The sequence below is a fragment of the Ylistrum balloti genome, unplaced genomic scaffold (genome assembly GCF_031769215.1).
Source record: "Ylistrum balloti isolate Yb309-2 unplaced genomic scaffold, AGI_CSIRO_Ybal_v1 Utg370840, whole genome shotgun sequence".
Taxonomy (NCBI): domain Eukaryota; kingdom Metazoa; phylum Mollusca; class Bivalvia; order Pectinida; family Pectinidae; genus Ylistrum; species Ylistrum balloti.
This window is the reverse complement of record NW_026782484.1, coordinates 920,919-934,440: the sequence shown is the minus strand read 5'-3', so window position 1 is coordinate 934,440 and position 13,522 is coordinate 920,919. Positions and strand designations below refer to the sequence as shown.

At 34.0% G+C, this 13,522-nt stretch overlaps 1 protein-coding gene across 1 annotated transcript; it reads right to left on the bottom strand.

Moving 5' to 3' along the window:
* Window positions 1-2,785: 2,785 nt before the first annotated feature.
* LOC132558911 (UDP-glucuronosyltransferase 2B31-like) lies at window positions 2,786-4,348 on the bottom strand. The gene has a single exon (XM_060223527.1). The coding sequence runs from the start codon at window positions 4,346-4,348 to the stop codon at window positions 2,786-2,788; it is 1,563 nt and encodes a 520-aa protein (XP_060079510.1).
* Between the last annotated feature and the right edge of the window lie 9,174 nt (window positions 4,349-13,522).

Below are 13,522 nucleotides of genomic sequence, written 5' to 3'. Positions count from 1 at the left end.
GAAATCCATCGACCCCTGACCTTTCCATGCACTTTTAAGACCGCTACTTGTGTGTCTAATTCGTCCGGTATTTTTAGTAGAGCGGGTGGTATAGGTGAAACTTTTATACTTAATGCTGATGAAGAAATGATAATTTTTTGCAGAATTTTCAAGTCTATTTCACAAGCACAATGTTGAAGGGATAGATATTTTACAATACATCTAATCTACATCTTGGAAGTTGATGTTTGGAGTTGTGACTTGACCAAAGGGTTGTCCCTCTGTCGTTAAAAACAATTGTGAATACTGAATCCTCTATCTGAATAATTTTAAATAAGTTTTAATTTTTAAAAAAAAAAAAAAAAAAAAACCTCCATCAGAATAGTTTCATGCGCAAACATAATTCGCACTGAATGCCAGAGTTATAAGGTTGATTGATTGAAGTCTTCTTGCCTTGGTAGTTTGGCGGTAAGAATGAAACAGCCAAAAAAGTAGTCCCCCAGTGACATTGCTGAGTAGTTTATACTTTCCTCTCCCTGACCAGTAAATTATTGTAAGATATTATTGACAGATGTACCTACATTTACCAACCACGGACTAGTGCCTTAATTTGACATGTTGCCCTGATTAGGGGATCTATGTTTATTCATGGAGATTCCGTCTTTCTTGATTCACAGATGATGGACAGACCGTGTTACCATCTCCTCTACACAAGATGGCGAATATGCTAATTTAAGTGAGACAGACTGTTCTCCACCAGCGACTTAACTAGATATTTTCTGTCAACGAAATAAACAGAGAAAGTGTTTTACCTAGCTATATGATAAGCCTGGAGATTTCGACTTCCCTGTTGTAAATGTTCCATTTCTGGTGAGATACAACCCTGCATGCCCAAATTATGCTGCTGACTTGTCACAGTTGATTCGATATTCAAAAGTTTGTTCTTAATATCACGATTTTCATGCAAGATATCAGCAACTGATATACATCTCACATCACATAGTTCAGAGAGATGCATGTTGCTGAAAATGAAAGGGTAATTTTAAGGTCGACATAATGATCCCATTAAGTATCATATTTCCTTATATGGTATGAAGATGGGCGTGATTGGTGTTCATAAGTATATGCGTTGGTTCCGTTGTTGTGTACCCTGTTCTCATTTGATAATTTAACTTACTTGTAGTGACCAAAATTTACACAGCGGGTGTCATATATGAAGCTGAAGACGCTGACACTTCCTGAACACATGGTCTTATTCTTCTTGTACTTTTTTGAGAAGTCTCCGTGTGAAGATTTCTGATGTTCGTAGTTTGTTCTAGTTTTATTGATTGTGGGTTTTGTTTACAATTCTGTTTAGAAGTTGGTATTTTCTTAGCTGTTTTTATAACAAGTCACCTTTAAATATATTTTCTTAGTAATATGTAGCTGCTGAACGCATCTGCTTGAGACATTTCATTTACATTTTCCATTAAGCAAACACAAGAAATAATATTATTTAAGTAATGCAAGACAAGAAACAAAATAAAAAGATGCCGCATCAATAGATAGGGACTTTTTATTGGGATTTATCAATATTAACATGATGGATGCCGTTTCTGAAACAGAAAACGCTTACTCTTCCGGAACACCATGTTTAATCTCCTGTAAAACATCATATTTTCCCATCATTTAATCAATTTTAAGTTTAAGTAAGCATGTCAGTATACACTTGTTGCAACAGAAGAGAAAACGGACCCTAAAACCAATCACCGATAACCCTTTTTCCTACAGATTACAAAACACACTGTTAACTAGTGCATGCAATGTATTTGTTTCTAAGCAGCCATATGGCGGTAAATCACGGAGTATGAATCACTCGGCATCTTGTAATTAATCACGTAATCAGTGTTACATGTACATAAAATCGTGTCCGTTTTAACATAGAAGTAAATTTATCCAACGTTGGATCTTTGATGTAATTGATGAATGTCTAATTGCCGGTCATTAGCTGTTATTTACATCAGACATCTATTATTGTCCTTTAAATGTATGTAACCAGTGTGTGAATGTTTTGCCGGCAGTTTAAAATGTTTCCCCCATTAATTTATGTGCCGTGTTATAAGAGCACCTTGCGTAAGACCTAACTTGCTCTAAGAAGTGACAAATATGAGATAATCTTCAAAGAGATGTTGATGTTAAACTCGGATGATCATTATTCGTGCAGGTAAGGATGTGTAGCTATCCAGGTTACATACCGTCAGATTAGTATCCAGTGAAAACAGGATTTGTACACTTATACTGTTTTGAAATGCCATGGCCGGTTTGTGTTTGTTTTGTTTAATTCACTAAGACATGATCATGTCGTTATTTAGGCATTCGTTTGGTGATTTAGAGTTTTAAGCAAAGCAGTGTAAGGGAATCATATTGATAAAATATTTCTACTCTCATCTTCTATAATTTCTTTGTCCGTATAGGTAACGACACGTGTCGATAATGATTCATTCATGTAATGCCGTATTTAGTTAGATTTAGTAAATTATGAAAATAATGACAAAGACGTGTCGTTCATATAATTTCCACTAGGGTTTATGTTTTAACGTTCATTTTCTAAACATTTTGAATACACAGTATAAACACCAAAACATATTTATAGTAATTGTAATTCTGATACATACAAGAAAGTTGACCAGTTATGTCACCTGTTGAGCAAAACAAATCGCAACATAGTAACCAACATATAAACAATTAACAACTTTGTTTAAAAATAAGTAATACAATTCGCCCTAAGCAAAACATTTACTTTGATGTAATGTTTGGAAAAAGTAAATCAGTTACTTTTTGTCTTACTTGAAATACCATTGTTATTCATATGATACAAAAGACATAACCATTTATTGAAAATTACTGTTACTATATAGCCTGCCAGAAAGACGAAAATCGCCACGACCATCAGGATGTCTAAAAGATAGTACTGGTACCAAGGCATGTCTGCCGAGTACGAGTGGATGAACTTGTTTCCGTACCGGATAATGTGATCTATCCAATAGGAAGCCCGTTGTAACGGACTTTCAGTTCGGCTATGAAATATCTGTGACGCATTCTTTATATTATTGATATATATATGCTGTGATGTAACATTTGTTAAAGCATTCTTAATGTCATCGATACTGCATGAGCAAAAATCGAGAACGACGCCATATCCTTTTTGCCTCATGCGTTCACAGTTGTAATATTGATCGGAAAATAAAGGAAAACCTATCATCGGGACCCCGTGATATAAGGCCTCAAACTGACCGTTGTTTCCACAATGGGTCATGAACGCAACAGTCTTAGGATGACCTAGAAGGTCATTTTGTGGTATCCATGGCGAAAACATGATATTATCCTCTACATATCCTGAGCTGCCATGTTTTACGATGAAATTCAAATCAAGGCGTTGTTTAAAAGCTTGAACAAAAATCCCAATTCGTTCTTCAGGGAAACCATTTAATCCGCTTCCAAACGAAACGACCACAGCCCCATATTGACTAGAATCAATGAATGTTTGAAACATGTCTGTGAGAGTGTTAGGCGGTGTCGTAGAAATCCCTCCAACAAACGCAACGTGAGGTAATGACGGTTTGGGATAGTCAAGGAGAAAGTCTGTTTCGACCAAATGAAAAGAAGCGTTTGACATCAACTGAGTTGATGTGACTGGAGACTTGTTCGGTGTGTATTTTGCGACATTTGTAAGTGACACTAGATAACTTGGAGCCAATTCCATTACAACAGATGTTAGAACATTATGCATTCTTTCAAAGAAACTCATTCTGTCACTAAGAGCATACCGGAAATAAAAAGGAGTCGAAGCTGGAGAAAATGGAACTCTCATTCTTACAGGGTCGTACAGAACTCCAAAAAAGATATAAGGTAGAGACAGCTTATAAGCGAAAGAGGAAAAACATTCTGCAAGTGGTACGTTATCAATAATGGCTAACCTAAATTGTTTACGTTTGAGAAGTGTTAAAAGGAGTGTGTCGTTGTGAAAATTATCGCATGTCTTCACTACATCCCATTTTTCGGAAAGACTTGGTTTTTTGCCTGCTCCTTTTAAGTGACATATTTCTTTAGCTAATCTTGTCTCTGCATCCTTCACGTCAGCTTTATCAAGTGCACTGGAAATAATGATATGGATAGCAGAGTTAGACTGGAGCTTCAAACTACTCGCAATCGTCGTTGATGTCACGACAGTGGCCGAATACCCATAGGTTTGAGTCACATGACCGACAACGTCCATCAGGTTACGAGTGTGACTGAAGGTCGGTAAAGCAAGCACAAGAATGTTTTCACTTCTATCTGCAAGCACATGGTTTGCAAATAGAGCATATGCTACAACGATCTGGAGAAGCATCGACCTGAAACACACAAGAAGGTCTTAAATAAAGTCAATCTTAAAATTAACATCAAATATTCTCAACGTCGGCGTATATAAAATTCAAGCCATTGATATCCGATTAAATTCATAGATAAGTACACGTATATATCATTAAGACAAAATATGGATTTATGGTGAATCTAAGCCAATTAATCTATAAATAGTAATTTCAAAGCAAAATTCAGTTTTCTAGCATATAACAAAATACTTTGTAGTTTCTTCTGAACTGAATTGAGAATGTTTTAGCACTTGAAAGTTCATATAACCGTATTTCGATCTATTAGTTAATACATCGCTTGTTGTGATGAAACCATGGTGATGGTATTATCAGCGTCATTGGCTGTTGGTATTTGATAGGCTACTGGAAATAACTGAACTCTGTCAGTGTTTCTGTGGAGTGCATTGTAACTTTTTGGAATAGAAAGTAAACGAACCAAGCTAATTGGGTACTAATGTTTAATGTTTTCAATTGAAAAGTTATACTTAATATGCTACAGTGTCAACTGATCGGTAATAGTGTTGTACCACTAAATTATTGTGTAGGGGAATATTACGAGTTCATCGCATGGTAAGGATAAAATTCGAAATAATAAAAAACAAGGAGTGTGTCATATTTCTGCGCCAAGCTGTTGGTAAACAATCCAAATAGGCATGTAGATATTGCCCGTGTCATAAAAATTGATATTTAACTGTTGATACTTTGTAATGTTGGCGTTGTCCGTGAACATTCTTTGAAAAAAAATAAATAAATAAACTCTTGCATGGCATTTATCATATGTACTCGGAACGGTACAAAGATTAACCAGATAAGCATGCAAGAAATTAATTTTGTATGTCTGACTAAAACTATTATGAATAAAACTAGCGAAAAACTCCATCGAGTGACTGTTCTGATGATACATACAAAGGGTTGGAAAGACGAGTTAAGTTGTTTTAGAGCGGTTGTCTGGAAAAGCTCCTCAGAAGGAGACACATAGCCGGTCTATATGAAATATCTTGTGAAGGATAACACATCGAACGACGAAAACCGTTGGAGATCGACTGGTGTATTGCAATCTATTTGTCCCCCCCCCCCCCAAGAAACGTGCGTTGCATTACAGAAAATACACCCAGTCTGCTTTCTTTTAGTAATATTCTGAAAGATTGTTTGGGTTATGACAGAGTGAAGTCGTCACTACCTAATTTTAGTTCATTAAATGGGGAAACGTGTTAGACGCTAAATAGGAACGAAGGTTTTAAGTCTTAGGTGTTAAAGAAAATTGCTTTAATGAGGATTATACCAATACATATATGTTTATCGTATCAAATCGCGATTACTTCCGCTTATGAAAGTAAAATATGCTCAGCGATAGAATTCGGGACGGGTTTTAAACACGTATAGTTGATGTGTGTGAATAATATGGAAAAAATAAACACAACTAAAAATCCCCACCTCAGTGTTAAAATAAAAATTCGAGTCATTGCTGGAACCGTTTGTGTTGGCGGAATTACAAAAAAAATCTATTCAGGTCATGTTCATCCTGAAGGTTTCCTGCTATAATAATATGACCTATGATGCCTCCTTGACTCAAAGTTCTTGAGTATAGCCTAAAGTCTCTTTTGTAGAAGGAAAGGAGAAATGAGTTGGATCGTATACATGTCAGGATTCATTGATGATTTTTTTTAAACGAAAAATCAGTTATTACTGAAAAAGATGTTCACAGAGATATAGAGAATATGTTAGAATATAATAACGTTATTTTCAAAATGTCCACTCATTTAACTACCCTTCAGATACCATGAAATGTTTTGATTTTTTCATCGTGTTTTAGATCATGATAATGAACAAGTAACATATTGTAACTTGATATTCACTTACCTAGAAAATCAAATCAGAGCACATGTAGACACAAATACTCCCGGGCTTGAGTTTGTATGCACTTTGTCAGCGAAAACCTTTTGACCGTCACATATGTACACAGCTTGTCCAAGCTTAGTGATATGACTGCTGTCGTTGGTGTCAGCTCAGCTATAGTAGCCCCTTGAAATAATTTATTGTGTATATTAATAATTGTGATGTTTTCGCACAATGTATTTTCTCAGCCGCTTATATACGTGAATCAATTTTCAATTAGGACAACATTCTTGGGCTCAGTCTTTTAATATCGTATACGAATTAAACATGGAGTAGCAGTGTAGATGTAATAATGTGTCGATAATAGTGATATGTTGTCATTCGCCAGTACATCATTAACACATGACACCGGCAATTAACTGAAGTTTCAAGCATGTAACTAAATCAATCCTTTACTTGATAACTATTGTAAAACAAACGCACAGATCACAGGGAATTTATCAATATACATTTTGTATATAGTAAAAAAGATCGATTTTGATCATGTAAAGATCATCCTGCCGTTCAGCAAACAGTTATCGAAAAGCCTATCGTCACAGGGCAATTATTTACCTGACTGTCTTTACAAGACCTGAACACATTCGGCTTACTTACACAACTGTCCGGTAAACATTCATTTAAAAGAAACTTTTTCTCAGCATTATTTGTTTGTTTGTTTTGTTTTGTTTTTTTTTTTTTTTTGAGGGGGGGGGGGTGTGTGTTCTTTTAAGAACATCATGTTAAAACGTATAGGTGAGCATGTAAATGTATTGAGCCTTTAACGTGCTTGTTATCTGGTCGTTGTTTATTTCTCAGTAAAGGCTTAGCTAGCGGTACAGTTTCTCAGTGTGGCCATTAGCGATTTTTGAAAGATTAAAGATTTCAAAATTTTAAAAATTAATACTTGCTAAATTTTGTCTTGTCATGTTGACCGGGACAATGTGGGGTTTCGAATTTTTCAAGGAAATGTTTTTGCATTGTGTTGGAAATTACGATTTGGGCAGTTTAGAGTCTGTGTCTGCACACTGAAAACTAGTTTTACAGGAAATGAATTTCCTTACGCATTTAAACTTAGTCATGTTGTGAAGGCGTTCCGGGTTGGAATTCGCTGAAATGTAAGTAATATTTGTTACCATGTCAGTGTTGTTAATTTTAAGACAGGCGTTCCTTCTATAAAGTTGTAGTGTACGGTGGGAATTATTTTTGCATTTTTAGCATTTTTTAAACTTGATAATCATGGCAATTACATGTCAGAAACCAGGGAAAAGTTTTATTAACACATTTTTCTATTTCCTTACTGGTAACGTAATTATGATGTAGTTTATATATATATATATATATATATATATATATATATATATATATTAAGTAAGGGTGTGTTTTTTATACATGTATATCTAAATAGTGACCTTTAAATTTTTTACCCCTGCTACTTTAGAAACGTTGGGAGATAATTTCTTTTGTTTTAAATAGATATCCTACACGTGGACAAGTCGTCAGTTCGGGTTCACTCAATCTATCTTTGCATGTTAATAAACACAAAATTGCCATATTGGTATTTTCTTGATGTTAAATGTCGTCCTTACAAATTATAGCACATGTTTCCGCTTGTTTAATTGTCTTATCTTTTCTTTTCCGCAATAAAAGACCAACGGTCACCGTCAATCTGCTTGTTAAGATTTTATTGTTCTTGTTTATTCTAAACTCAATCGAAAACAAATGGCTTATTTTCATTTTTAAAAAATGAAATTGATGCTGGGCTTTAATAGGCCCTTGATATATTTTTGTCTATTTGTTGTAAGGGCCCGTTTTATTGTGGCTGATACGTGATAATTTGCTCTGTACTTTGTTGTTTATGTTTAGACCTGTCTCCGTTTTATGTTTTATCAGATAATGTTTTGAATATGCAATGTTAGATGTGGCAAAAATGTTGTTTTTTATTCACCTGTTTGTTACAGCTGTTGAGGTGATTAAGATTGGTTCAATCACTATGGCAACATACCTACAGATCATAAAAAATCAACAGAAGGAAAAGAATGGAAACAATTATTTAATCTGATTACTTTTTAATCCTTAAATCAAAGAAATTTCAAGGTAAGAATCAAAATACACTTGTTTTATGCAAATCATTACTACATTTGGTGCATTTTATCTCCACTGCGCCTGAAGCTCGACATCAGCGTTACATTCTACATATGCCGTCTAATGTCATATCATGATATGTATGCGTATGGATTTGTTGCACTGCCGATATCAAACCATACTTTGACATCAGAGAAGCTGTAAATTGCCGGTTATGAAATATATCAAAACTGATTCCATTTTCATACGTGACAGACAATAATGAATTTAGTTTGCTTCAATTCCGTCTAGGCGAAACACACATAAATATATTAAACCTGTTTCCATTTTATCTATACAAGACACTCTTATTCTATATATTCAAGTCTGGTTGCATTCTACAGGTCTATTAATGTATTAAGTCTGTTTCCATTCTATGTAGTCGAGATACGTATTAATATATTGAGTCGGGTTCCATGATATCTAGTTCAGACACCCATTAATATATTGAGTCTTAATTCATTCTATCTACCTGTCAATGTATGGAATCGGGTTGTAATCTATCTAGACGAAACAAAAATCAGTATACTAAGTTTCGCTCTATTCTATCTTATACAGATTATCAAATAATGCTATTGACAGTAAACGTAAATCCAATTAGCTTAACATCAACCATAATTCAATGGTTTATTTAGTGTTGCATCCTTAGTAACATTTTACATTAGAATAATACCGCCTTGTGATCTCGATTCATTTAACCTTTAACCTCTGACATATATCAATATCTTAATTATTACGTTCTCATTCTACCAACACAATCTATATAACCAAGATTTAGTAGAAAACTTAAATATATCACGCATTAATATAGTGATCGATGGTAATACGAAATGTTTAGCCAACCATGAATCTGTCCTTAGTCAGAACTACATTTCTTACATATCATCCTCTCTGGTGGAAATGAACAGATGGTTTCCATAAAAATCCAATCGTGAAAAAAAAAATGAAAATTGACCAATTATCATAAAACTATGGACTGAAATACAATTATCCGTTTGGCTGAACAGATAAATGAAATAACACGTATGTAATTTACATTGAAACAGGAAAATTAGAGGTCATAACCATTTGAGATAATATCAAGGATGATCTGCTTGAATTTTATCTCTGATATGACAGATCAGTTACATGTGACGAAATCGGGTAACATGTCTGTACAGACAGCACTTGTGTTCTTGGTGTTGGGAGGGATTATTGGTAAGTACGAAATTGACATTTAATTTATTAGAAATGTTGTAAAAGTATTACAATAGCGTAAGTGGATTGGAAACAATATGTTAAGATAGTATAGAGGTTACATTGTTATAATATTGTAGTATTATATATATTACACAAGTCAAAAATTTACATCATATACTAATGGAAAGAAGAAACAGCATTTCAATTGTGTAATTCATAAATGCATAAACTAAATGATATGCAACATTTTGTTCCAAACTATTCTTCCCCATGTATTATCTTCAAAATGACACGGTGAATCAGTGTATATCATTGTGTTCATTGTTATCTACGTTATATATCATGGTGTTAGTGTTATCTACGGTATATATCATGGTGTTAGTGTTATCTACGGTATATATCATGGTGTTAGTATTATCTACGGTATATATTATGGTGTTAGTTTTATCTACGGTATATATCATGGTGTCAGTGTTATCTACAGTATATATCATGGTGTTAGTATTATCTACGGTATATATCATGGTGTCAGTGTTATCTACGGTATATATCATGGTGTTAGTGTTATCTACGGTATATATCATGTTGTCAGTATTATCTACGTTACATATCATGGTGTTAGTGTTATCTACGGTATATATCATGTTGTTAGTATTATCTACGGTATATATCATGGTGTTAGTGTTATCTACGGTATATATCATGGTGACAGTGTTATCTACGATATATATCATAGTGTTAGTGTTATCTACGGTATATATCATGGTGACAGTGTTATCTACGGTATATATCATGGTGTTAGTGTTATCTACAGTATATATCATGGTGTCAGTGTTATCTACGGTATATATCACAATGTCAGTGTCATCTACGGTATATATCATGGTGTTAGTGTTATCTACGGTGTATATCACGATGTCAGTGTTATCTACGGTATATATCATGGTGTTAGTGTTATCTACAGTATATATCATGGTGATAGTGTTATCTAAGGCATATATCATGGTGTTAGTATTATCTACGGTATATATCATGGTGTTAGTGTTATCTACGGTGTATATCACGATGTCAGTGTTATCTACGGTATATATCATGGTGTTAGTGTTATCTACGGTGTATATCACGATGTCAGTGTTATCTACGGTATATATCATGGTGTTAGTGTTATCTACGGTATATATCATGGTGTTAGTGTTATCTACGGTATAAATTATGTTGTTAGTATTATCTACGGTATATATCATGGTGTTAGTGTTATCTACGGCATATATCATTGTGTAAATGTTATCTACAATATATATCATGGTGTTAGTGTTATATACGGTATACATCATAGTGTTAGTGTTATCTACGGTATATATCATGGTGTTAATGTTATCTACGGTATATATCATGGTGTTAGTGTTATCTACGGTATATATCATGGTGTTAGTGTTATCTACGGTATATATCATGTTGTTAGTGTTATCTACGGTATATATCATGGTGTTAGTGTTATCTACAGTATATATCATGTTGTCAGTGTTATCTACGTTACATATCATGGTGTTAGTGTTATCTACTGTTTATATCAATTTGTTTATGAGTCAGTCGGCGTCATAACCATTGAGTGGATATATTGAGTCATACATTCAGGATCTTAATAGGGCATTCATGCTTGAATCTACAAAGTAATAAAACAGTGGGTACTGCTACACTTTATTTACAGGTAAATAGTTAGAGAAGGGTTATCAGTTATGAGAAAAAATAACGGAAAATCCCACCACTTCACCTAAAATGATAAATTCAACTTCATTTACATAATGTGTTGACCGGCATCGACCTTAGTACAGATCGTGGCATAAGTGTGATGTTTAACCTCACAGTGACATTAGGGAAGGGCAAGGTTTCTACACTATCGTTCAGTGTCCTAACAGTAACAACAATTAATCCAAATAAATACATAAACAAAACAATCTTAATTTAGTTTGTTGTAAAATATCAAAATAAGTTCGTACGTACCATGCACAAATGTTTTAACAGTTCAGAGCACAGTACGGAACTACGTGTCGATTCCTGCCAACAGTAACATTTATTATGACAATGCCAGGCGCAGTTGCTATATCGACAGAGGTAGGACTCCTGTCCTCGTTCCGCTCACCCATGACATAACGTTCGATGTTATGACATATGAACAGATCACTGTTGAATACAACGGAACATATGAACACATCCCTGGTGACTTTGAGGGTTGGCACCGGTGCGATAATCAGGAAATACGTAATATTACAGGTATGTCATTTGTATAACACAGCTTTCGCCTATTTCGTTTTTACTAGACAAAACACGATGTTTTTTGTTATGTTCAGTTTATAAGTTGCTTTCAGTTATTAAGAACGAAAAAGAACGACGTATTTTAGTGTTTCCTTGATTTTTAATATTGTTTTATCATTGAATGGGTAGTGTAACAACATCGCCAATTACATGTAAAAGCAGCTCCTATACGGATATATCGTTGATGAAAAGTCACTTACCACACTTGATATTACAAATATCTCAGGGAAACAATCCCTGCATACTTAGGTATTTATTGACGTTTTGCACTAAAATAGTGAAATGGGGACAGGATGTATTATGAAATGCCATCATGTCACACACCGGTTTTATTTCATTTCGTCAATATCATTAAATATGAAGTGCAGAATACAAAACATTTGACATAGAGACATCGTTTAATGCAGCAGATAATTAATTTCCTTCTCTTTTTCAACTACAATCACGCATGAATCACGTGTTTCGGTCTAACCTTGTTGGTGGAATAGTTCCTTTAAAACAACAGTTTTGTTTCCTGATATCTCCTTCTAATTTCCGAGCTACCTACATGTATGCATACTTTATTCTAAAATTAATTTCAACCGAAAGAATTCTTGCTCCATGTTAAATGCTTGGTGAAAAAACACGTATTTCGTACATTGGATATCACAGCTTGATAGCTGTTGTTGTTTTGTTTGGTAAAAAGGAATATTTATCTGCATTGAATAAGTTGATGATATGTAATTTTCGTCTTTCTAGGTACACGCGTCGAGTTCCAAATCCTCGACAGGAGAGATCGTGGGTTACATACACTCATATCGTTTGTGTTCATCAATGAACAGGTAGGTCATGTTAAATTTATAACCAGTTTCACAACAACACTAGTGTAAAACCCAGTTATTGTATTCCTTATCAATTAAGCTTTTATCTTAACAAAATCTCATAAATTTGCAGAATATAGCCAAATATATCATTTGGATTTATATATATACCATTATCACGTGACACATGTACTAGTCAATAATCGGCAGAATAAGATCTAGTCTTTAAGAATTGGAGACAAAAGAATGTTGACATTAAGAATACATGTGCGATCAGTTCACAAATACCATCTGAGTTTAAAACAAAAAACTTTTTTTCAGGATTTTGTAAATCACCTCCGAAGCAGCATCAAAACTGCGTCATAAGTTGATCGTGTCTTTCAAACGACTTCGTCATATTTTGTATGTATTTTCGAATAAAACAATTACTCTCATAATATCCTCTTTGTTGTAACTGACATATTTTACAAACGGATCAGATACAAAATAGCAAATACATCTTATCAGCAGGTTACCATGTTAGCAAGACAACACAGATATATAGTTAGTGTTAAACTTCGCTATAGATTCGAGATGTTTCATTTCAGTCTAAAACAAATTTGTTGAGCACAAGGTAATATAATCCAAATGACCACGCAACACTGATTTTCTGCTTACTTATTAAACTACCAACTAAGGACAAAGTTATCAAATTTCAGCTTATTTATCAAGCCACAGACTAAGGACAATGTTATCAAATTTCTCCTTATTTATTAAGCTACAGACTAAAGACAAAGTAATCAAATTTCAGCTTATTTATCAAACCACAAACTAAGAAAAAGTGATCAAATTTCTGCTTATTTATCAAGCCACAGACTAAGGACA

Bases quoted from the DNA above. Each gene is read 5' to 3' on its own strand.
- LOC132558911 (XM_060223527.1), bottom strand. From the start codon at position 4,348: ATGCTTCTCCAGATCGTTGTAGCATATGCTCTATTTGCAAACCATGTG.